Here is a 22,676-nt window from a genome sequence, read left to right on the forward strand (position 1 = left end):
TCTGCAGTGTTAAGAACAGTAATGCTTTAACTTCATTTAGCAAAGTATGCTTTTGAAACTATCTGCTTATGTTTGTGTAGCAAGGAGTGAATATCAATAATTGTTATCTGATGGAATTCTGTTATCTTGGATGAATCACTTATCCATTCATATTTGTTTCTTCTGCTACAGGAGGATGAAAAAAAAGGATAGCTTTATAAAAAAGATATAATGTATATAAATGGTAGGTAGAAGACAGAAGATATTTTATAAATTTTAATTTAGAAATTTGAGCTTTCGTCATCTGGCAAAATATGGTTATATTAATTATTTTTTATTAAAAATTTGAGGTGAGATGAAGTATTTGTTATAAGTAAAATTATGAGTCAACTAATATTTATGTCTAATTAGACATAATATAAAAACTTTAGTCATTTCTTGGTAGTTTTCTGTCTTAAAAGTACTAGATGCTGAGCATTACTCATGTTTTTAAAATGAGGGTTATTTTTATGAATGTATCATAATTTGCTGTACTTTGGCAATACTTTTAGTATTAGTTGAGATGAACAGAAGTATCTCTGTTCTTGAACCAGAGGATTCCAGGTAAATTTGTTTTAATTTTTTTCTTTAAATAATCTCTACACCCAACGTGGGGCTTAAACTAACAACCCCAAGATTGGGAGTCACATGTTCTACTGACTGAACCAGCTATGTGTCCCTTTTCTAAGTTTTTATTTCTACTTTTTCTAATTATTTTAATTGCCACTTCTGCATGGACTCTCAGTTATTTCTAGATGCTGTCACTGTGCTACTTTTAGAAGCAAAAATTCCCAAAAAGTCTCTAATGTACTGTCAATTGGGATAAAAATAACCAAACTTGTTTATATTTTTTTATTGTGTTTTTAGTAAGAAGTAGGTACTGTTGAGAGTTTGATGGGCCTTCTTATAAGCACCTGTGTGCTCAGATTTTTGTCATCTACTTTGGTTGCTTTGAGGCCATTTTTGCCCACTTTTTCATTTTTTTGTTCATGTTATTAGGCTTTATACATTAGTAATTACTCATTAAATAATTTATAGTATTACTGTATATTAAATAATTTCCCAAAGCCTCTGTGGAATGAGGGGCCATTTTTTTTTGTTTCAAAGTTACAATACATTACACAAATTTATAGAACATATGAGAAGCTAATATCTCACCAATTTTTGTTGTTTTTCATTTCTATCTGTAATTGACTTTTCTGTAATGCTTATTTTTTCATTTTATTAGATAGCCTTTGTACTTAGCAGTTTTGTTGATTGTAAAATGGTCTGTGAAGATATATCACAATATCACTAGCTAATATGTATCATACTCTCTAAGAACTTTGCACGTATAAACTTAAGTCTCACAGTAACACTGAGTATTATCTCCATTTTATAAATGACAGCACCAAGGCATAAAGAACATATATAATTTGCCTTGGGTTTGACACTGAATGAGTAGTAGGGCTTGGATTGTAACCAGGCACTTTGGCTCCAGAGCCTGTGTTCTGCTCTATTGGATGGTTGGGTTGCTTCTGATTTTCTCTTTAATAAATAATGCTGATGTAAGGATCATCCTGCTTATAACTTTTTGCATATCTAGGATTGTACTTTTGGGACAGCTTTGTAGTGAATCTTCATGGTGGTCATGTAAGAAGGAAGTTTTTGATAATAGTATTTGGTAGTAACACATCTTCATTTACCTTAGTTATTGATGAGCCTCTTGTGGTTAATGTGGAGGGAGATATAGAGTATATTTTTCATCTGGATAGCTTATGAAAATTTAATTACCATGTTTTTTCAATTCTAAAATTCATGTATTCCTATTTTTTTTTTTTTTTTTACCATTTTTAAAGGCAGGATGCTTTGTAACCAGTGAGTACATTTAATGTGACTGTTTGTGTTTTCCTCTTTTCTTTCTTGTAAAAGGTTTTTTTTTTTTTTTTTTTTTTTAAGATTTTATTTGAGAGCAAGAGAGAGAGAAAGAGAGGGAGACTGCACAGCAGATAGGAGGGAGGAAAGGGAGAAGCAGGCTCCCCACTGAGCAAGGAGCCCCATGTGGGGCTCTATCCCAGGACTGCAGGATCATGACCTGAGCTAAAGGCAGCTATCCAACCAACTGAGCTACCCCTGACACCCCAAAAGGTTTTTAAAAAAATTTGGATACACTGTGACATTTATGGTGCCTTAGGATAGTGGAATTTAGTTTATTATACTAGTTTTTCAAGGTAATTGCAGAAAATATTTAATGAAACATTTTATTTTATAGACATACAGTCTCCTGATGCTGAATATGTAGATTTACTCCTTAATCCTGAGCGCTACACAGGTTACAAGGGACCAGATGCTTGGAAGATTTGGAATGTCATCTATGAAGAAAACTGTTTTAAGTATGTGTCATTTTCATTTAGAAAATCCTGATGGATATAGTGATTTTTCTTTATAAACAAATAAACAAATTATAATGACTTTAAACTGCAAATCACATTCACATTGTTAAAAGATGTATTTGGACATGGAAACATACTTATTCGTTAATCCAGTTCTCCTCTGGAGAAACATGTGGACGTGTGTTTCAACAAATATTTTTTTTCTTCTTTAAAAGACAGAATAGTATAAGACTATTACAGGAGTATTGTTGGACATTTCACAAATGTTCCTTCAGTGGATTATAGAATCTCATTTTATAGATGAAGTAACCAAGAGCCAGCCAGGTTTACTTCATTTCCCAAGGTCATCCTAATTCTTTTTGGTGCTTTGTATTCATCTTTTTGTGGCTATAATTATTTTATCTGCTTTCAAACTCAAGTTAAATTAATTTCAGAGAATAATTATAATAGGTAACACTTGAACACTCACAGTGTGCCAGACTAGTGCTAAGCATATATGTACATTTTCTCTTTTAATCCCTGCAATAGCCCTGTGTTGTAGTCACACTGTTTACGGATGGGGAAACTGAGACTTGGAAAAGGTAAATGTTTTTTCAAGTCTCAAAAATCTAGTAAGTGGAAGAACCCACTTTGTACTCTTAACCACTACAAAGGAAATAGTCATTTTAATCACTATGCCACTGGGACATGCTTCAAGTTTACCCACTTGTAAGCCAGTGACCTCTAAACAATGCGCTTATTGATTTTTGGAAAGAATTTGTGTGTGTGTTTGCTTTATACTATCTCAGAGATGGGGGAATTCTGGGAAAATCTTTGGAATTCCTAGATATGGTAATAATACATTTCACTTTGTATAAGTCAAATATAAGAGATTAGCAGATATGCTTATACCAATAAAATGTCAGTCTGTTTCTTTTTATAACTTAAAGAATTTCTTCAGTTTTGAAGTGGAGAATTTTCAATATTTACTAATTTTGCCATGTGTTTCATTTAAATTCCCTTGTTTATTATTAGGAATGTTTGATTTAATTGGCTCACTTTAAAGGTTTTGTTTTGTTTTAGATTTTATTTTTAATTAATCTCTACACCCAACTTGGGGCTCTAACTTGCAGCCCTGAGATCTAGTGTTGCATGCTTTACTGACTGAGCCAGCCAGGTGCCCCCAAAGTTTTTTTTTTTTTAAACTAAAATAGAGTTAGGAAGCATTTGTTAGATTTATATTTGTATTGTGGTTATTTCTTAACTGATTTATAACATGATTCCCAGTATAAATATTTCTAAAATATAAACAATACACGCACTAAATTGAGAATGTTAAAATATAGCTTACATATTCTCTTCTCAAAATGTCTCAGTTTGTGCGAGTTTGTAAAATTTAAATTGCAGATAAAGCAATCCCTCCACTTTACTAATGATACTAATGAATATTCATTCTGAGATTTAAAAGCACTTTAATGACATTTTAACTTTTTTTTTGTATGATAAAAATACCTTTTATTGAAATCTTAACAAACTTGGTGGCTGCAGGGCTATTTGATGTACCTAAGATTAACTAAGTGGAAAATAATCTACCCACAGTGTTTTTTCCCCTTTATATTTTAATGCTTGAGTTCAGTATTTATATTTTTTGTTTGTCTTTCAGTCAGGAATGTACTTTGTGCCACACAGAAACATATATGTATACACTTGTGTAGGCACACATATATGTATGTAATATATGTAAAAACATTAGTGACTCTAGAAGAGCTTAACTGGTATTTTCTTCCTTTGAAGAAGTGATTAGGAAATGGCTTTCTGGTTGCTAAATGGGAAAAAAGCAGAAACAATTGCTAAAATAACTAATGACCACCGTCCCTTAAAGCAATTAGAGAAAACTAAATATTTTATAGCTCAATAAAACAGTTTGATTTTGGATGTAGTCATTAAGCAACTCTCTGAGATAATTTCGCTTTTACTTAGATAATTATAACATGATAAGTAATGTAATTATATTTTACAATTCTTTTGTTTCTAGGCCACAGACAATTAAAAGACCTTTAAATCCTTTGGCTTCTGGTCAAGGTGAGTTATTTATTTGCACTGTTATATTATTTATTAGTCAGTGAACTTTGGTTAGAAGAAGGAGGAAGGCCAGATAAGGGTTGGCAAGAGCAGTTGAGATCACATATTCCTGTTTCCGTAGAAGTTATGCCTTACCCTTACAGAGAACTTGGTGTTTAAAATATTTATACCTCAGAAAGGAGTATTTGTGTAATGAAGTTCATGGTATTAGGTTGTCATAAGTGGAGATTTGGTAAATATTTATTCTTCTGAGCATTTTTACATAATATCTGTGTTTATTTTTTTACTATTTTTAATCATTTTCTAGCTAAATGAATATCCAAAGAAACTTTTTTGCCTCAAATCTTTCTCAGATCCTAAGATGATTATACATATTGAGAGTCTGACTTCAAATTCACATGTCTTTATGTTTTATTAACATTTTTCATTTTCTCCTCACACTTGAGGTATTGCCCCAAATGCTGCCTTTTTCACCCTCCCTGACTCTCCTAACTGGAAGTAACCCCTCTCTTCTTATAAAGTGATCTTATGTCATATTTTGTTTCTCTTACTACCTTTCCACTGTCTGGCGTTATTTTACTATGATATATTGATCTACCCTATTAGTTTGGGCATATGGAGAGTGTTTGTTTCATTTCTTAATAGAGAGCCTGACACATAACAGATGGAGTAGTTTGTTAAATGAAAGATTGATGAAAACTGCTCTCCTCATTTAATGGTTTTGTCTACAATTGTAAAAATCACTTGTTCCTTCAACAGATGATTACCTTCCATTTACTATGTGCTAGGCACTGTGTGGTTGCAGAGGAGATGTGAAATTGGAACTCAGAAACCTTGCCTGGTCTGTAATAGGCAGAGTAGTTTGTTGAATAAACCATTTCAGTATATGATTTCAAACTTTTTGCTTAGGAAATATACATCCCTGTTCCCATAATATGTGCTTAATGATGAAATCTTTGATGTGCTTTTAGGAAATGTATAAGTTTTTCATTTTTAAAATTTATTTGAAAAGCTGCTCATCTCATATAGTCAATAAACATAAATTTCCTCCTGGAAAGCATTGAGATTGCATCATTCCCTTAATGTTGGCAGACGAGTCTTTCTTAGATTAGAAATAAAAGAACATCTTTAAACAAGGACTTGGGTTTATATGAGTCACATATGGTAACTCATTGGAAGCTATTGATTTAATATCAGATGAAAGTTCCAAACAGAGGGGTGATCTTCTGTATGGATGCACATTTTGATCTGATTAATTAACCACTCTTACTTACCATAAAGATAAATGGGAATAATTTAAATGTTTATCATTAAGGAACTGGTGAAATGATTTATGGTGTATTCATGTAATAGAATACAACCATCAGAAATACTGCTGAAAACTTACTCATTTAGGTCAGGAATGACCAATAGCCCATTGAAGAAGGGAAACAGGTCTCAAACAGTATGTACAATATATTTTTGTAAAAACATACATAATATAATATCTAAATATCTATATGCATAGAAAAAGGACATTTACCAAAATGTAAATGGTATTTATTATTTGGGCAGAGGGAGTTATGGATGACATTTTTAATTTTGTCTGTGTCCTCTTTTTTTTTCAAAATATGTATTTGCAATGAACATATGTTATTTTAATAAACAATGATGGCATTAAATAAGTGTGGACAAAATGAAGACAGTTTTTTAATAGTAAATGAGCAGCTGCTTACTAATTGCTGAACTGTGCATAATTTGAATCTTAACAAATAGTCTCTAAAAATATTCCTGAATCAAAAAAAAAAAAAAAATTCCTGAATCAGGTAAAATTCCTGAATCAAGTAAAATTTTACAGTGTCCGTCTAGAGTTTTCAAAGCAAGAACACGAATCTTTAGCAGAAACGGTCTTATAAATTTAGGGTAAATAAATGTGGAAAAAGAGGTTCTGCCAGCCAAATAACTTAAGTCCTTAAGATACTTGAGAGTATTCTCAGATGATAAATTAGATTTTTCTCCCCTGTCAGCCCATATTAAATCTTGTACAAGCTGAAACCACTCCTTATCCACGCTCTTGGAGATGATGCCCTTGAAGTGAATCAGGCATAATTCCTACTGCCACTAGATAGAGTTGGGTCATGAGTACCTCTCTCAGATTTTGCTTATGTGAGTGAACTGAGCGATTAAAACTAACCAGTTAGTCAAAATCTTATTTTTATGCAATTATAGCATTTTAAAGTGACATCTGGAAGGACATTATAATAATAAATATTTTGTTTTGTTTTTCAGGGAAAAGTGAAGGTAAATATAATTTCTTTATCATATATCATATATATGAATTTGCTGATACATTGAGAATTGTATTTGGCAAACTTTTCTTCCTGCTTCTGAGAGCTCATATTTATTGAAAATTCAGGAGGTGAAAGCATAGGTTAAGGGAAAATGACTCTGCCTGGGCTCAGGCAGTAGTGACAACCTGCCTCAGCCTCTGATAATTCACTCTTGCATTTTACCCACTGCTCGCCAAAGCTAGGCATTTCCCTCCAGCTTCTGTCAGGGAAAACTCACTCTCCTTTACTCCCAGACAGACCTCTGGGATCTGTTGGGTCCCTATAGGAAGTTTCTACGCATGGTCACAGTGTTGCTCTACTGGCTCCCAAGGCTTATGCTAGCTCTTAGGGGTAGTTATTTGCCAACTCTTTTAGTTGTGATGCTAGAATGTTTAACATATTAGGTTTACTCTGTCTTTGTGAGAATCTTTTTGCCTTGTGAATGAAATTGAAATGATTTTTCTTATTCTTTTTTTTTTTTTAAGATTTATTTATTCATGACAGAGAGAGAGAGAGAGAGAGAGAGAGAGAGAGGCAGAGATATAGGCAGAGGGAGAAGCAGGCTCCATGCAGGGAGCCTGATGTGGAACGCAATCCCGGGTCTCCAGGATCATGCCCTGGGCTGAAGGTGGTGCAAAACCCTGGGCCACTGGGGCTGCCTGATTTCTCTTATTCTTAAGGCCACGTGTTTAAGCATATGAAAAGACAAAGCAGTACTTAGCTTTAGTCCAGCTAGATGAAATTGCTAAAATGTGAAGAATCAATTTCCTCTCCTTCTGAATTCGGTTTTCTGAACATTAGTTTTACAAATTGCTTTTGTATTCTGCCTAAATAATAGAATACCAATGTCTTATAATATTGCTCTCTTTTTTATTGTACTTTATAATATAGTAACAATAACAGCTAAATAAATCAGAACTGTATCTGAATCAGAACTGTACTATTTGGAAGAGAAATTCTTTAGCATAAAATTGTTCTTCCAGGGGCACCTGGATGGCTTACCTTGAGCATCTGCCTTTGGCTCAGGTCATAATCCTGGGGTCCTGGGATCGAGTCCTGTAGTAGGTTCCCTGTGGGGAGCCTTCTTCTCCCTCTGCCTATGTCTCTGCCTCTGTCTGTGTGTCTCTCATGAATAAATAAATAAAATCTTAATAAAAAAAACATTGTTCTTCCAAAGATACCTCATATTACTGTTAGTAGTGATCCTATAATTTCCAGGGGTTTTATTTTTTTCCCCTCCTCCCTATAATTTTCAGTTTTTTTTTTTTAAAGATTTTATTTATTTATTCATGATAGAGAGAGAGAGAGAGAGAGAGAGAGAGAGAGAGGCAGAGACACAGGCAGAGGGAGAAGCAGGCTCCATGCAGGGAGCCTGACATGGGATTCGATCCCGGGTCTCCAGGATCGCGCCCTGGCCCAAAGGCAGGAGCTAAACCGCTGCGCCACCCAGGGATCCCTAATTTTCAGTTTTTGAGAGATTTTATTCTACCTTGGGTATTCCTAGTTATGTTAGAGGCTGTTATTTCAGTTTTTAAATACTATTTAAAAACATCCTGTCTCAGAGAAGAGATTGTTAACTTCTAGAGGCTATCCTTAGAGAAACTATCTTGTTTATGAGTATATTTATAAGTTTTCATTTGAGTAAAATTTAAGAGTTATCCCTGACAGCTGTCATATTAGGTGATTATCTAATTGGATCATAACCATGTCAAGTTGAGCATAGCTACTTCAGAAACAGAACAGAACTGAAAATTTCATTGGAAAGCTAGGTCCCAAGTAGTATTATACTCCCATTCCCTGTAATTCATGGTCCTAAACTTGAAAAAAAAAAAAAAAAACACCTTTGAAGATTTATTTATTTGAGAGAGAGGAAGAGAGAGAGAGAGAGAGTTTGTATGTGTAGCAGGGAGGGGCAGAGAGAGAGGGAGAAAGATTCTTAAAAGAGCAGACTCTACACTGAACGTGTAGCCTGAATCTGTGCTCAATCTCATGACCCTGAGATCAGACCTGAGCGAAACCAAGAGTTGAACACTTAGTTGACTGCACCACCCAACTCTGAAGGTTTTTATAAGGAAAGAAATCATTTGTAATCCCACAACCCTAAAATAATTGATAATGGCAATGGCTAAGACTACATGCCAGTACTCTTTTAAGCAGTTTACAAATAGGATTTCATTTAATTCTTCCGACATTCTTAGGAGGTATTACATTTATCTCCATTTTATAGACAAGAAAGTGAGTGCCAGAGGGTTTCGCAACTCAGCTAAATCATGTATGACTTGTAAGTAGCACAGCTGCAATTGAAATTAGTCAGTTTGGCTCCAAGGTCCATGCTCTTGGGATACCTGAGTGGCTCAGTCGGTTAAACGTCTATTTTCTGTTTAGGTCATGAGCCCGAGGTCTGGAATTGAGCCTCACATCAGGCTCCCCACTGAACAGGGAGTCTGCTTTTTGCTTTCCCTCTCCCTTTGCCCCTCTCCTTCCACTCATGTTCTCTCTTTCTCTCTGTCTTGAATAAACAAAATCTAAAACTCTTAAAAAAAAAAAAAAAAAGTCCGTGCTCTTGGTTACTCAGACTGCTTCTCTGTTGACATTTTGATAATTATTTATTTACGTATATTTTTATACTGGATGTGTTTATATCTTTGTGTATTATTATTTCCGTGTCTGCTTGCTTCCTTAGCCTATGTCTTAGCTCAGGCTGCTCTAACAAAATACCATAGACTGAGTGACTTGAATAAGATGTTTATTTTCTCACAGTTCTAGAGGCTGGGAAGTCTGAGATCAAGGTTGCCAGCAAATTTGATTCTTCATAAGGGCTCTCTTCCTGGCTTGCAGGTAGCCAGCTTTTTCACTGTGTCCTCAGCGGCTGAGAACGAGCTCTGGTCTCTTCTGCCTATAAAGGACACTAATCCCATCATGACACCCCTACCCTCATGACCTCATCTGAACCTAATCATCTCTCAAAGGTCTCACCTCCAAATACTATTTCTTGGGGAGATAGAGCTTCAACATATGAATTTTATCCATAATAGCCTCGATTTCTAGAAATGGATTTGCTGGATCAAAGGTTACGGACATTTTAGGCTCCTGATACATATGACCAGATTGCATTTTGTCATTGAAAGCATGTGCTAATTTACATCCCTTCCAGTCAGTGTGCCTGACCAATAGTTTTACCTGACCCTTGTCAGCATTAAGTATTGTCATATTTTTATCTTTACTTTTAAAAGTGGTATCTCTATTGTTGTAATTTGGATTTTTTTATTACTAGTGAAACAGTGATTTTTTTATGTTCCTACCATTTGTAGTTTTTCCTTTTGAATTCTCTATTTCTATATTATTTGCCCATTTTAAATGGGTACTTTAGCACTTTCATTTAGTTTATGAGCTTCTTATATATTTAGAATATTATCCCTTTGGGGCTCCTGGCTGGCTCCATTGGTTAAGCAGCTGCCTTTGGCTTAGGTCAGGATCTCAGGGTCCTGGGATTGAGCCCTTAGGCTCTGTGCTCAGTGGGGACTCTGTTTCTCCTCCTGCCCTTCCCTCTCCCTCAAATAAACAAAATATTTTAAAGAAAAAGAATGTTATCCCTTCGTTGTTTTTGTGACGTACATTCAACCTACTTGGTTGTTTACCTTTTACTTTCACTCGTGAGGTTTTCTGACAGGTGTTTTAAGTTTTTAGATAGTCTGATTTACTGTGTATTCTCTTTGCCATTCCTTTTATTACTTATATGCTTGTTTAATTGTTAATATTATTATAAGCAACTTTAGTCAAAAGAACTGTATAATTTTTGCCGTCTCTTGTAAATGCATACATAAAATTTTTACCTAGGTATGAAAACTATTTCTATGCCTTTTTATACATTATCTCAAATAAACATTTTCATGTATTGTCATGTTCCACATTTTTTTATTTTAAATAGTTTTATATTATTCTACCGTGTTACCTAGTTATATAGTATCCTATTGTGTTAACTTAGGCATTTATTGTACATTTTTATTATTTCAGGTTTTAATAATTATATATAACCATCATTGTACACATTATTGACTCCTTCGCCATTTGAATTATTTCTTTAGAACATAATTCTAAAAGTAGAGTTATCAGGTCTAAACATATGAAAAGTGATCTTTTTGGGTCATAGAATGTAAGTGGTATTTAGTTTTGTAACATTTCCTTGGTATTGCTCCTTTGAAATATTGAATGGCATGAAATAGTATGAGCTATGTGCAAATAATATACCATCAACTCTATTTTCTAATTTTTATTTACTTTCACAAGTTAGAAAAGCATAATAATGAGTCCTTAATTTTCATAGCTAAGTCCTTAATTTTCAAGGCTAAGTAGTTTTCCTTGCATTGATTTATTAATTCTGTGTTCTGACCTCATATGAAACATTTTATCTAGAAAGTTATGAGACTGAAGCTACCAAAGGCAGTGCTGAAGCTTTCTAGAGACTGAGCAAGAGAATGGTACTTAATTGAATCTACACCAAGAAATTCTCTCTTTCCTTTGGATAAATTGCAGATAAAATTTGGACCTTTCATTAATTTTTAAATCGCTGTTTGGCACAAATTGGTATTATATATTGAAAAACTTACATTTTGGCATTTTTACAACTTTGTGACTTATGTTTCTTTTAATTTCAGAGAACACCTTTTACAGTTGGCTAGAAGGTAATTGGAGGCTTTTTTTTTTTTTTTTTGGAAGCTTTTAAACAAATTTAAATGTTAAAATTTTTTCTCATCTATAAAACCTATGAAATTAATTTTGTAATGGTACAAGTTTCACATATAAAATTTCTATTACCAAATTGCTTTTTTTTAGGCCTGTGTGTAGAAAAAAGAGCATTCTACAGACTTATATCTGGCCTGCATGCAAGTATTAATGTGCATTTGAGTGCGCGGTATCTTCTACAAGGCATGTGACATTTATTTATTTCACCATACTTATTTTCAGAAATTCTTAAAATTTTTTGGCATTTACCTTAGTGGGATAAGGTTGACTCTCTTGAATATTAGGCAGTAAAAATTCATTCTTAAATAGTAGTAATCAGGAATGTGGGAACTATAGATTTTATAAGGACACATTCAGCATGATCTTAACTCTGTTTACCTTCTTTTAAGAAGCTGCTAAAAATTGTGCACATCATTTTGGAAATATCCTCTTGTTTTGTTGGAGTTAAAATAGCTCCTAATAGTACAGTTTGTTATTCATCAGATACTACTGTATTAAAACCCTTTTATTTGTGTGCCAGCTTCAGGCCTGGAGTTTAATGGGTAAAAGCACTTTCTGCTGCTCTTAATGCTTTAAAAATGCTGTTGCAAAACAAGACCATGGCTAATTTTCATCAGTAACCTATTTCTTCTGGAATTTAAAATATCTCTATGCCTCAGTAACAAAACATACTAACTTCAAACTTACCAGTAATTCAGACAGTCATTTTTAAATTGTGTATCTTGGTTTTATAAAGATGTTTATATTCAGAAATTTGATTTTTGTGAAATCATAAATCTCAGTAAAATGGTGAATTTATTTTCCTTCTAAGGGTGGGTTCTAGAAGATAAAACTAACTTATGTAGGCATAAATAACCCAATGTAAGTAAACTGAAACTTAATTTTAAAATTCAGATTTTAATATATAATTCTTCTTACTTCTTAGAAACTTGGTTGGAAAAGAAATGGGGACACAACATTACAGAATTTCAGCAGCGATTTGATGGCATTTTGACTGAGGGAGAAGGTCCAAGACGGCTCAAGAACTTGTATTTTCTCTACTTAATAGAATTAAGGGCTTTATCTAAAGTGGTACCATTCTTCGAACGCCCAGATTTTCAACTCTTCACTGGAAATAAAGTTCACGACGCAGAAAACAAAATGCTACTACTGGAAATACTTCATGAAATCAAGTAAATTACATATTACAACTTACACAACTTAGACATTAATAGAAGAGTGACAAGTGGTATCCAAAGTTCAATTCTTAAATGTTCAATTTAGAGAAAGGAAAAAACTTTTTTTTTGAGATTTTATTTATTTATATGAGCGAGAGAGAGAGCACGAGTGGGGGAAGAGACAGAGGGAGAGGGAGAAGTAGATTCCCCACTGAGCAGGGAGCCAATGCAGGGCTCAATCCTGGGACCCTGAGATCATGACCTGAACTGAAGTCAACACTGAACTGACTGAATCACCCAGGTGCCCCGAGAAAAGAAAATTATTAAAAAATAAATAGTTAAAAGCTAATTTTGCTTGTAGGTCTTTTAGAATTGAGTTTTGTTTTTGTTTAGACTTCAGTACTAAATGGCCCAAGTTTTTACTCTTAAGAGTTATTCTTGTAGTACTTAGTACCTGCATTATTTTCATACATGGTTGAATACATTGGATTTGGGGCCAAGTTTCTACTATTTTATGCAGTTGTCTTAGATTTAAGGATAAGACTTTGTTTTGGGGCAACAGAGTGTTGATTTTACTATATTTTCCACTCTTTCTATTAAATTATTCATCACCAACCAGCAAAATGTTATCTTAGCAGGACTTCTAATATTTTATAATACCTGAAAATGAATCTTCTCTGTTTTAACATGTAGGTCATTTCCTTTGCATTTTGATGAGAATTCCTTTTTTGCTGGGGATAAAAAGGAAGCAAACAAACTGAAGGTAAATATTTCATACTTAAGTTTTAGATTCAAACTCTTTTGCAGGTATGAATATAAACCCATGTTTTTATGGTTAACAATAAATCTTATTATATATTAGGAAATTAAAAGCCAGAGTCATAATCTTTCTTTTCCTCCAAAAAAGGAAGCCCAAAAGCAGGCCAACTTAAGATCTAGTTTATGTTGTGCTCAAAGTAATGACTGAACTCTGTCACTGCACACCTAACAGATGGCTTTCACATTGATGGTCTCATAAAAAATAGGTGTTATAAATGAAAGGAAACGGATCTAGAGCATGAATGGCAGTATTTGTCTTTTGTTGAGGAGAACTCTGAAAATGGTTTTGGATAAATTAAAGGATCCTCTTTAGAGGGAGAGGGTACAGTGTTTGTCATTCATCTTATTCAGTGGGATGGGAAGCCAGCAAAAGAAAACACACGATGCCCTACAAAATGGGGATTGGTATTTATCTTGTCTCTTAGTAGAGGTATAAGCTCATACAAGACCATCTTTGTGTATATTTGCATCAAAATCCTACAAATATAATAGAAAGACTCTTTAAATACTCAATATGAGCAAAACAGAATTCTTGTCATTAAAGGAAGAGACAGCTGCTACCCTCAGTAGATTTCTAGTTTATTTGGGGACTCAAAATTATATTACTATTCTGTTACAAAGCTATAGGTAAGTAAAGGCAGGGAGCTCTCAGGAATACTGGGTTTGATCTGATTTCTTCAGAATATTTATCACAATATTCCTCTGTTTTATATTCTTAGTTTCTTTCTATAGGAAAGAACCTGATTTTATGCAGTTTGTAAACAATGTTTCTTGGACTCATTTTCATTTTTTTTTTTTTTGCTGTTAAATAATAGTTATTTTTAATCTCCCATTTCCCTCCTACTGAAAGCATTTTTGCTAGAAATACATACTTCAGTGCTTATATAACCTTCCAGGCAGCTTCCAGGAACTTGGAAGTGAGGGGGAAGATACTGTAATAAGACTTGTTTTTTTCTACTATTTTCACTCTTTTCGTTATTTTTAGTACACTTGCTGGATTATTGGAAAGTGTTTTGGCATTAAAACTTTTTATATCGTGCAGATTAGAAATATTTCCCGTAATGTTTTAATTTTATCAAAACTCTGAAACACTCAGCTTTGATGTCCTATGGAGTTTAACAGATAATTTTTCTGAATTCTTTTATAATAAAGAAGTAAAAAAAAAACAAGAAAACTTGTTAATATCAGAGATTTACTTTCTTTAAAAAAAGGTAGTTTATGGTGAACATTATAGCTTTTAGTTTTATTTATTTTTAAACTTTTACAATTTTTATTTTTATTTAAGTAATCACTATACTCAATGTGGGGCTCAAACTCATAACCCTGAGTTCAAGAGTCACACGCTTTTCAGACTGAGCCAGCCAGGCTCCTGAGTTTTATCTTTTTATAATTAACATAGATTGTTACACTAGTTTCAGGTATATCTGATAAAAATCTTGTTTTGTCTGCTTTATATACTATCAATGTACGGTTAGAAATAGTATGAAAGAACTATTTGGTGTTCAAGATAGAGTAGGACCTCACTTGAAGGCTTCTAAAACATACAAGTATTGGGTGAGAATTGTCAATTGGTGTCACTGAATGTAACTTACAGTATATAACCACAGCATGTTTGATCATTCTACCCACTGACTGTAACTTTAAGTGTTGACTTAAAAGCTGCATACAGGGGATCCCTGGGTGGCGCAGCGGTTTGGCGCCTGCCTTTGGCCCAGGGCGCGATCCTGGAGACCCGGGATTGAATCCCACGTCGGGCTCCTGGTGCATGGAGCCTGCTTCTCCCTCTGCCTGTGTCTCTGCCTGCCTGTCTCTCTCTCTCTCTGTATGACTATCATAAATAAATAAATAAAGTTTAAAAAAAAAGCTGCATACATAAAACAAGGAGAATTTATAAGTGACTTAGGTTCAGGTTATTTTAGGGTTCATAAATTTTTTTAATCTAGGATAACTTAGGGATATATTTTGGTTATTGGACATTGATTATCTATAGAGGTCATAAATATTTTCTCCTGTTCTGATCTAGTAAATTACTAGCTTATTTTTGGGGTCTCAAATATTAAATTAACCTATACACAAGTACTTGGTTTAAATTTTGCAGTGTTATTTTGGCTATCGTAAGCAACCATAAGCAACCATGCTTACTCTCTGTGATTGCCAGACAAAGATTTACTCAAGACTTGCCACATTCAGGGATTTGAATTAACAAACAGATCCAAATACTGAATTTAGGCAATGTCTGCAAAAGCAAGCACAATCTTTTAAAACAGAGGTCTCCAACTTTTACATGAATGAGAGTCTAAAAGTCAAAAACTTTCAAGGCCTCTTCCTATGATACAGTATTTTTAGTATCTATTGATTGTGAAAATATAATTGCCAAAAGGCCACTATGCATTTAGTAATTCTTTTTAAGTAAAAGTTGTGTTTTTATTGATCATAACATTTATATTCATTTGGAAATTTATAGTGCATACATGTGACTTATTTATTCTGTCTGTATGTAATGCTTGTCTACATATGGATTTTTTAGGCCCTTAATAATAACTATTAAATATTCCAAAGGTCAGCACCTCATAGGATGGGAACATCTAGTTTAGAGTGATTTTACTAGGCTGTTATTGTTAAAAGTGTGGTTTTCCTTTTTTTAAAATTTAATTCCAGGTCGAAACACAAGTTTATTTATTTTTTTAATTTTTATTTTTAAAAAATATTTATTTATTCATAAGAGACACAGAAAGGCAGACAGAGATATAGACAGAGGGAGAAGCAGGCTCCTTACAGGGAGCCTGATGCAGGACTCGATCCCCAGACTTGGACCATGCCCTGAGCCAAAGGCAGATGCTCAACCGCTGAGCCACCCAGGCATCCCTTGAAACACAAGTTTAAAAGAATCCTTAAATCACCAAAATTTGCTTAGAGTAATATTACTGGATAAATATTTTTTAAAACTTGGTTTAAAATTCAAATTACCTCTTACTGAACTCAGTCCAAAAGATACAGAAACACAAGATGTATTGTTAACATATAATAATTAATATTAATAGTTTGGGCTTTATATTAAATTAATACAAAATTTATATTAATGATACAAAATCTGGGATCCTATTTATTTTGGGGGGGATCCTATTTAAAATCTTTTATATAATACACCTGTTTCAGAGTCTTAAGCTGAATAAAGCATCTGGGAAGAACAATACCCAAAAGGAATTGAGGTCTACTTTGAATAGTGGGTACCAATCTTTGCTGGTTTATTCCCATTTTTTTTAGATCTTTGGTCCTGTTCTCTTATGATTGAGCTCAGTATGTGGTTTATCACATTAGAGAGAGAGAGAAAAAAATGCTAAATGTTGCTCAAATTGTAGGCTGATTAGTATAATGGATTTTCATTCAGAAGTGTATGTCAGGGGCCACCTGGGTGGTTCAGTCAGATGTCCGACTTTTGACTGTTATGGTTTTGGCTCAGGTCATGACTTCAGGGTCATGGGATGGAGCCTGCATGGGGCTTCACTGTCAGTGCAGAGTCTGTTTGATATTCTCTCCCCTTCCCTTCTGCTCCTCGCCCTTCTGCTCTCTTCCTGCCCCTGCTTGCATGCTCTCTTTCAAATGAATGCCTGATTGAATGTCAAATTTCCTGCTTAGAATACTATATTGTAAGCTTGGGATTCCAATATAAGTTCAGGACAGAGGGAGTAACTTAAAGGATCAATTAATAATTTCCATGGGAGTAAAAGAAGGATGTGTTCTTGACTTCTCTTTTACTTGTCCTTTAGGACATATACTACTTTTGGATGAGCTGGATTCATTTTGTCCAATTATAAACAACACGGTACCTTAGTGTTCATAGATATATACGTATATATTAAAAGTATAAAAAGAGCAATAAATACCAACTTCAGAATAATTATAGAGGGTAGGATATAGGACTTTGGAGAGATACATAGAAGGTTTCCATGGTACTTGTAATGCTTTCTTTCTAAAGATTGGTAAAGTGTACATGGATGTTCACTATATTTTGCATATATGTATGTGATAACATTAATTATGCATATATTTAAAAATGAAAGTATTATAATAAAATATTAATAACCATAAGATATCTAATTGTTTTACCTAATTAATACCAGAAAGCAAGACTTTACTCTTATGAAGGCCTATTTTGAAATTTCTCCCTTCTTCTCTCCCTCTTTCTCTCTTTTCTTTTTTCTTCTTTTTTGGTAAATGATGCTATCCTATACCAGACCCCCTTTTCTGATATTCACATCTAGTTAATGATCACATTAAAACAGAATACCTCAGCTCAGTTACTTTTGTGTATATTTGCAGATAGTTCAGTTTTTGAGTCAGGCAGGTCCAGGGTCTAAGTTTGCTGTTTACTACATATGGGAATTTAGGCAACCTAACCTCTCTGAACCTTGTGTTTTTAATTCATTCGGTGTAAATTATAATAACATCTACTTTTGGATTTGTGATGAAGATGAAATGAAATTGTATATGTAGATCCTGGTATGCAGGAAGTGCTCAATGAATATGGACTTTAATTCTCTTCCATTTTTCCATACGCTCTAAGATCCCTTGCACAGTGCTAGGCACATAGAAGGCGCTCAGTAAATATTTAGTGTTTGACTATATGGTACATCTTAATAAAAATCTCATTAAATTGTTTTTAGGAGGACTTTCGACTGCATTTTAGAAATATTTCTAGAATCATGGATTGTGTTGGTTGTTTTAAATGTCGACTATGGGGAAAGCTTCAGGTAAGCAAATCTAGTTTGGTCTAATTTTTCATTTATTCTCTGCGCAAAGAATTTTCTTACTTTTCTTTTTTTCTTATTTCTGTTACAGACTCAGGGTTTGGGTACTGCTCTGAAGATTTTGTTTTCTGAGAAACTGATAGCAAATATGCCAGAGAGTGGGCCCAGCTATGAATTCCATCTAACCCGACAAGAAATAGTATCATTATTTAATGCATTTGGAAGGTTAGTTTGAATGTACTGAAATTGTTTTTGTTAGCCAAGTAAGTCTAATGCAAGTCATATATTCTCAGATGAAACTGGGTAAGGAATATCCTATTTAGTGAAATTATCTCACTACAGAATTCTGTGATTTTATGAAATACTTTAAGTATTATACACCCACAATCATTAGGTGTTATTCTTTACTTTCATCTATTGATTTTTATAATTATGACTAATTACTGATTGGACTTCAATATTCATCTTACTGAATTTGTATATTTTTTTCTAATTATTTAAAAGTAGTTTTTTGTGCTGCCCACATATTTTTTGAAGGTCCTGGAAAATCATGTTGTTTAATATAAGCATACATATAAAATTCCTTTGCAAATTCACCGTTATGTAAGAAAGGTTAATAATACTTTAAAAATAATGAATTTTTGAGGTGCCTGGGTGGCTCAGTTGTTTAGATGTCTGCCTTTGGCTCAGGTCATGATCCCAGGTTCCTGGGATCTAGACCCTCATGGGGCTTCCTGCTCAGCGAGGGAGGGAGGGCCCACTTCTCCCTCTGCCCTTTCCCCTGCTTGTGTGTGTGCATGCTCGCTCTCTCTCTCTCTCCCCCCCTCAAATAAGTAAATAAAATCTTTAAAAAATCTAATTTTTTTTCATAAAAATGATTGGAAGATAAACTTGAAATAAGGAACTTACATTACAGAATTTAAGTGTAGATATATTTCTTTCTTGCCTACCATGTAAATAATGCAGAGATTTATACAAAGTAACATTTTCTAAGGACTACATTTCTTTGCTTTAAAAAAATTATGATATAATATTTTGGGTGTAAAATAATTGACCTTTAAAATTATTCTCTGGCACACAGAAACTTGACAGATAAAGTTGATTGAGAATTCTGCTACTTTTTCATGGTGGAGAGTAGAACTAAAACACACTTAAAATAATGACAAACTTTTTATAAAAAGTAATAAAAATAATTTGGTCACACATTTACTATTTTTACTCTTTATAGTCCAAAAGCTTTTATTTTTTGTGTATTTACTAAATGTGGAATATCGATTAGTTTTCAATATTTGTATACTTATACATACTTAAAGATTTTGCTTATTTATGTATTTTAGAGTGAGAGCCTGCATGAGCAGGGGGAGGGGCAAAAGGAGAGGGAGAAAGAGTCTCAAGCAGACTCTGTGCTAAGTGGGAGCCCTACTCAGGGCTCATGACCTGAACCAAAATCAAGAATCATATGCTTGTCTGCCTGAGCCACCAAGGTGCTTCAACTTATGCATATTTAAAGTACATATTTTAATGCCTATGTAGTTTATATTTGTGTACTTTAAGCATGTGACTATAATTGTGAAACCTTTAAATACCTATTATTTTGAGGCACCTGGGTAGCTCAGTCATTTAAGTGTTTGACTCTTGATTTCAGCTCAGATCTTGATCCTAGGTTCATGATTTTGAGCCCTGTGTTGGACTCCACACTGGGTGTGGAGCCTACTTAAAGAAAGAAAGAAAAAAATGACCTAAGTATTTTAATTAAGTATTGAAGTAGATTTATATATATTTAGTATATATAAATTAAGTATTTATATATACTAACATATATACTAAGTATTGAATAGATTTATATATATTTATGTAATTTCTAATTCTGCATTTTAGAATTTTTTTAAAAAGAAATTTATTTATTTGAAAGAGTGAGGGGGAGAGCATGAGCAGGGGGGAGGAGCAGAGGTTGAGAAAAAAGCTGACTCCCCTCTGAGCGGGGAGCCTGACTCTACTTGGAGCTTGACCCTGGTACTCTGGGATCATGACCAGAGCCAAAGGCAGATGCCAAACTGATTGAGCCATCCAGACACCCCTGTATTTTAAAGCTTTAATACTAAGTTTTGAATACTTAAAAATAACTAATTTCAGGGCAGTATTATCTTGGTTTTACCATGTCAAATTAAGAACTCAAGTACATCAAAATTGACTAAATGGTTTATACATCTTTAAATTTATTGAAATAAATTACATGAAAAATTTTCTGTGCTCTAAAAACGTAGTGTTGAATAACAAAAGGTATCTAAAATATCTTCTGAGAGAAATTTTTTTTTTGGTTACAGAATTTCCACAAGTGTGAAAGAATTAGAAAACTTCAGGAATTTGTTACAAAATATTCATTGAAGAAAACGGAAAACAAGTTGAAAACAAAAAAAAAAAACAAAAAAAAACCAACAAGTTGAAATGTGCCTGTTTCTGGACTATGAAGGCCAAAGAGTGGAATTTCATTCAAAGGCATAAGAGCAATGACATTCTTAAGCCAAACATTTTATATAAAGCTTCTTTTATAAAAGAATTATATTGTTTTAAGTAAACAATTTTTTTTAATTGTGTTAAGTCTATGTATAATATTGTGAGTAAAAGTAATGTTTTGATGATGTGGTATAAATTTTAAAATTTAATATTGAATAAAATCAGGATTATCAAATTCATATATGTTAAAACTAAGTAAATGTAATTCTCTCAAGAATTTTTTGTGAGATGTAATATAAATAAATCTATGGTTAGTGTATTGAGTGTTTAATAGGAAAATGCTAAGGAGGCTCATGAATAATCCATAATTATCAATCTGAAAGTTTTCAATACATTTATGGTTACCAGATTTAGTAAATAAAAATACATAATGCCCAGTTAAATTTAAATTTGAAATGAATATTTTTTTTGTTTTTTACATTTTTTATTTGAATTCAATTTGTCAACATATAGTATAACACCCAGTGCTCATCACATCAAGTTGAATAATTTTTTTAATATAAGTATGTTGCATGCAATATTTGGGACATACTTATACCAGAAATTGTCTCTTATTTAAAATTCAAATTTAACTGGGAGTCCTGTGTTTTATCTGGCAACCTAAAAGTACACTGGTATGAAATAAATGACTTTGAGAAATTTATATTGCCATTTAATTTGGCTTGTTTCAGTGTGTAGAAAGATACAATAACAACTCAAAGACAGGGGATTTCTAAACATTGTGAAAGGTTGAATAGATTTATATATTTATTCTAATACTTTACCTAATGCTGAATAAAATTTGGGGAAAAATTTATTTTTATATAATTTTAAATTTACAGAAAAGTTTCCAGGATAGTAGAAAGAACTCTTCATTCAGATTCACTAATTGTTCACATTTGCTTTACCTTTCATTCTCTCTCTCTCTCTCCACACACACACACACACACACACACACACACACACACACACACGTGTTTATTATTTTTTCCTAAATCATTTGAAAGTCAGTTCCAGGTATCGTGCCCTTTGAACCTTAAATACTTTAGTGTGTGATACTGGATTATTTTTTAAAAACGATTTCCTCTGAAAAAAAAGGAACTATATAATACTGTCAGCCTTAGAATAAGGAATCATTTTGAGTTCTGGTGTAAATAAAGTTCTTTTTGAGTTTGTTGTCCTTTATAATGCTTGATCTGTATAGTCATAGGGCATAGAATTTTTGTGTTTCGTACATGAGGTTCATTTCATTTTTTCTCCTTAAAAATAAACTAATTTTTGAGGTTTTCATTAGTGGCAATTCTTCAATGATAAAAATATTTGAAAGGGTTTAAGAATTTTGATCAAATGGTAATTGTGAAAGAAACGATAAAAAAACTATACCTCAAAATGATGTGCCCTCTATCCATTTGAGTGGGTGTACCATGTTGAGATGTTGCATTATTAATAAAGCAGGGTTTATTTATATAATAGGTTAGAAATATCACCTTATACTGCTGTATACTTTTTCTTTTCTATGTCCCTAAAATCTGGTATAGTGCCAAGTACAGAGTAAGCACATGGTGGGTATCCCATAAATATTTGTTGAATGAATGTTAATATGTATTCAGTATCTCTTAAATGAATAACTCCAGAGCTATTTTTAACAGTATGTGTCATATTTTCTCTCTCCTCCCCTCATTTGGATAAGGCAGGAAAAGAAAGACCTTTACCTACTAATTAAGTCAATATTCTTGGAGACTCAAGGGACTATGATGTAAGCACCATGTGTAAACATTTAGAGGACATTTGCAGTACTCTGAACGTGTGGTGGAAGGGTTTTCATGGCAGTTTTGTCTGTATGCTTCTCTAACTCTCAGGTAATGCCCTCACCCTTTTTTTAAGTCAATCTTTTTGAAAGAATATTCCTATCATCATTTTGTCACCTCCCACTTGCTCCTTAACCAGAAATCTTGC

The 22,676-nt window shown here is 33.2% G+C and overlaps 1 protein-coding gene across 1 annotated transcript in view; it reads left to right on the forward strand.

The window, feature by feature from the left end:
- Positions 1-21,139, forward strand: part of ERO1A (endoplasmic reticulum oxidoreductase 1 alpha) — a 48,367-nt gene extending 27,228 nt beyond the window's left edge. The window contains exons 7-16 of the mRNA XM_041759359.1: positions 2,270-2,390; positions 4,405-4,451; positions 6,720-6,731; positions 11,416-11,442; positions 11,594-11,686; positions 12,429-12,675; positions 13,354-13,423; positions 18,144-18,230; positions 18,319-18,452; positions 20,552-21,139. Of these exons, the coding sequence (XP_041615293.1) occupies positions 2,270-2,390; positions 4,405-4,451; positions 6,720-6,731; positions 11,416-11,442; positions 11,594-11,686; positions 12,429-12,675; positions 13,354-13,423; positions 18,144-18,230; positions 18,319-18,452; positions 20,552-20,612 (899 nt within the window). The 3' untranslated portion in view covers positions 20,613-21,139. The remainder of the gene's footprint in view (positions 1-2,269; positions 2,391-4,404; positions 4,452-6,719; positions 6,732-11,415; positions 11,443-11,593; positions 11,687-12,428; positions 12,676-13,353; positions 13,424-18,143; positions 18,231-18,318; positions 18,453-20,551) is intronic.
- Positions 21,140-22,676: the final 1,537 nt, after the last annotated feature.

Source organism: Vulpes lagopus, chromosome 6 (assembly GCF_018345385.1).
Source record: "Vulpes lagopus strain Blue_001 chromosome 6, ASM1834538v1, whole genome shotgun sequence".
In the NCBI taxonomy this organism is placed as follows: domain Eukaryota; kingdom Metazoa; phylum Chordata; class Mammalia; order Carnivora; family Canidae; genus Vulpes; species Vulpes lagopus.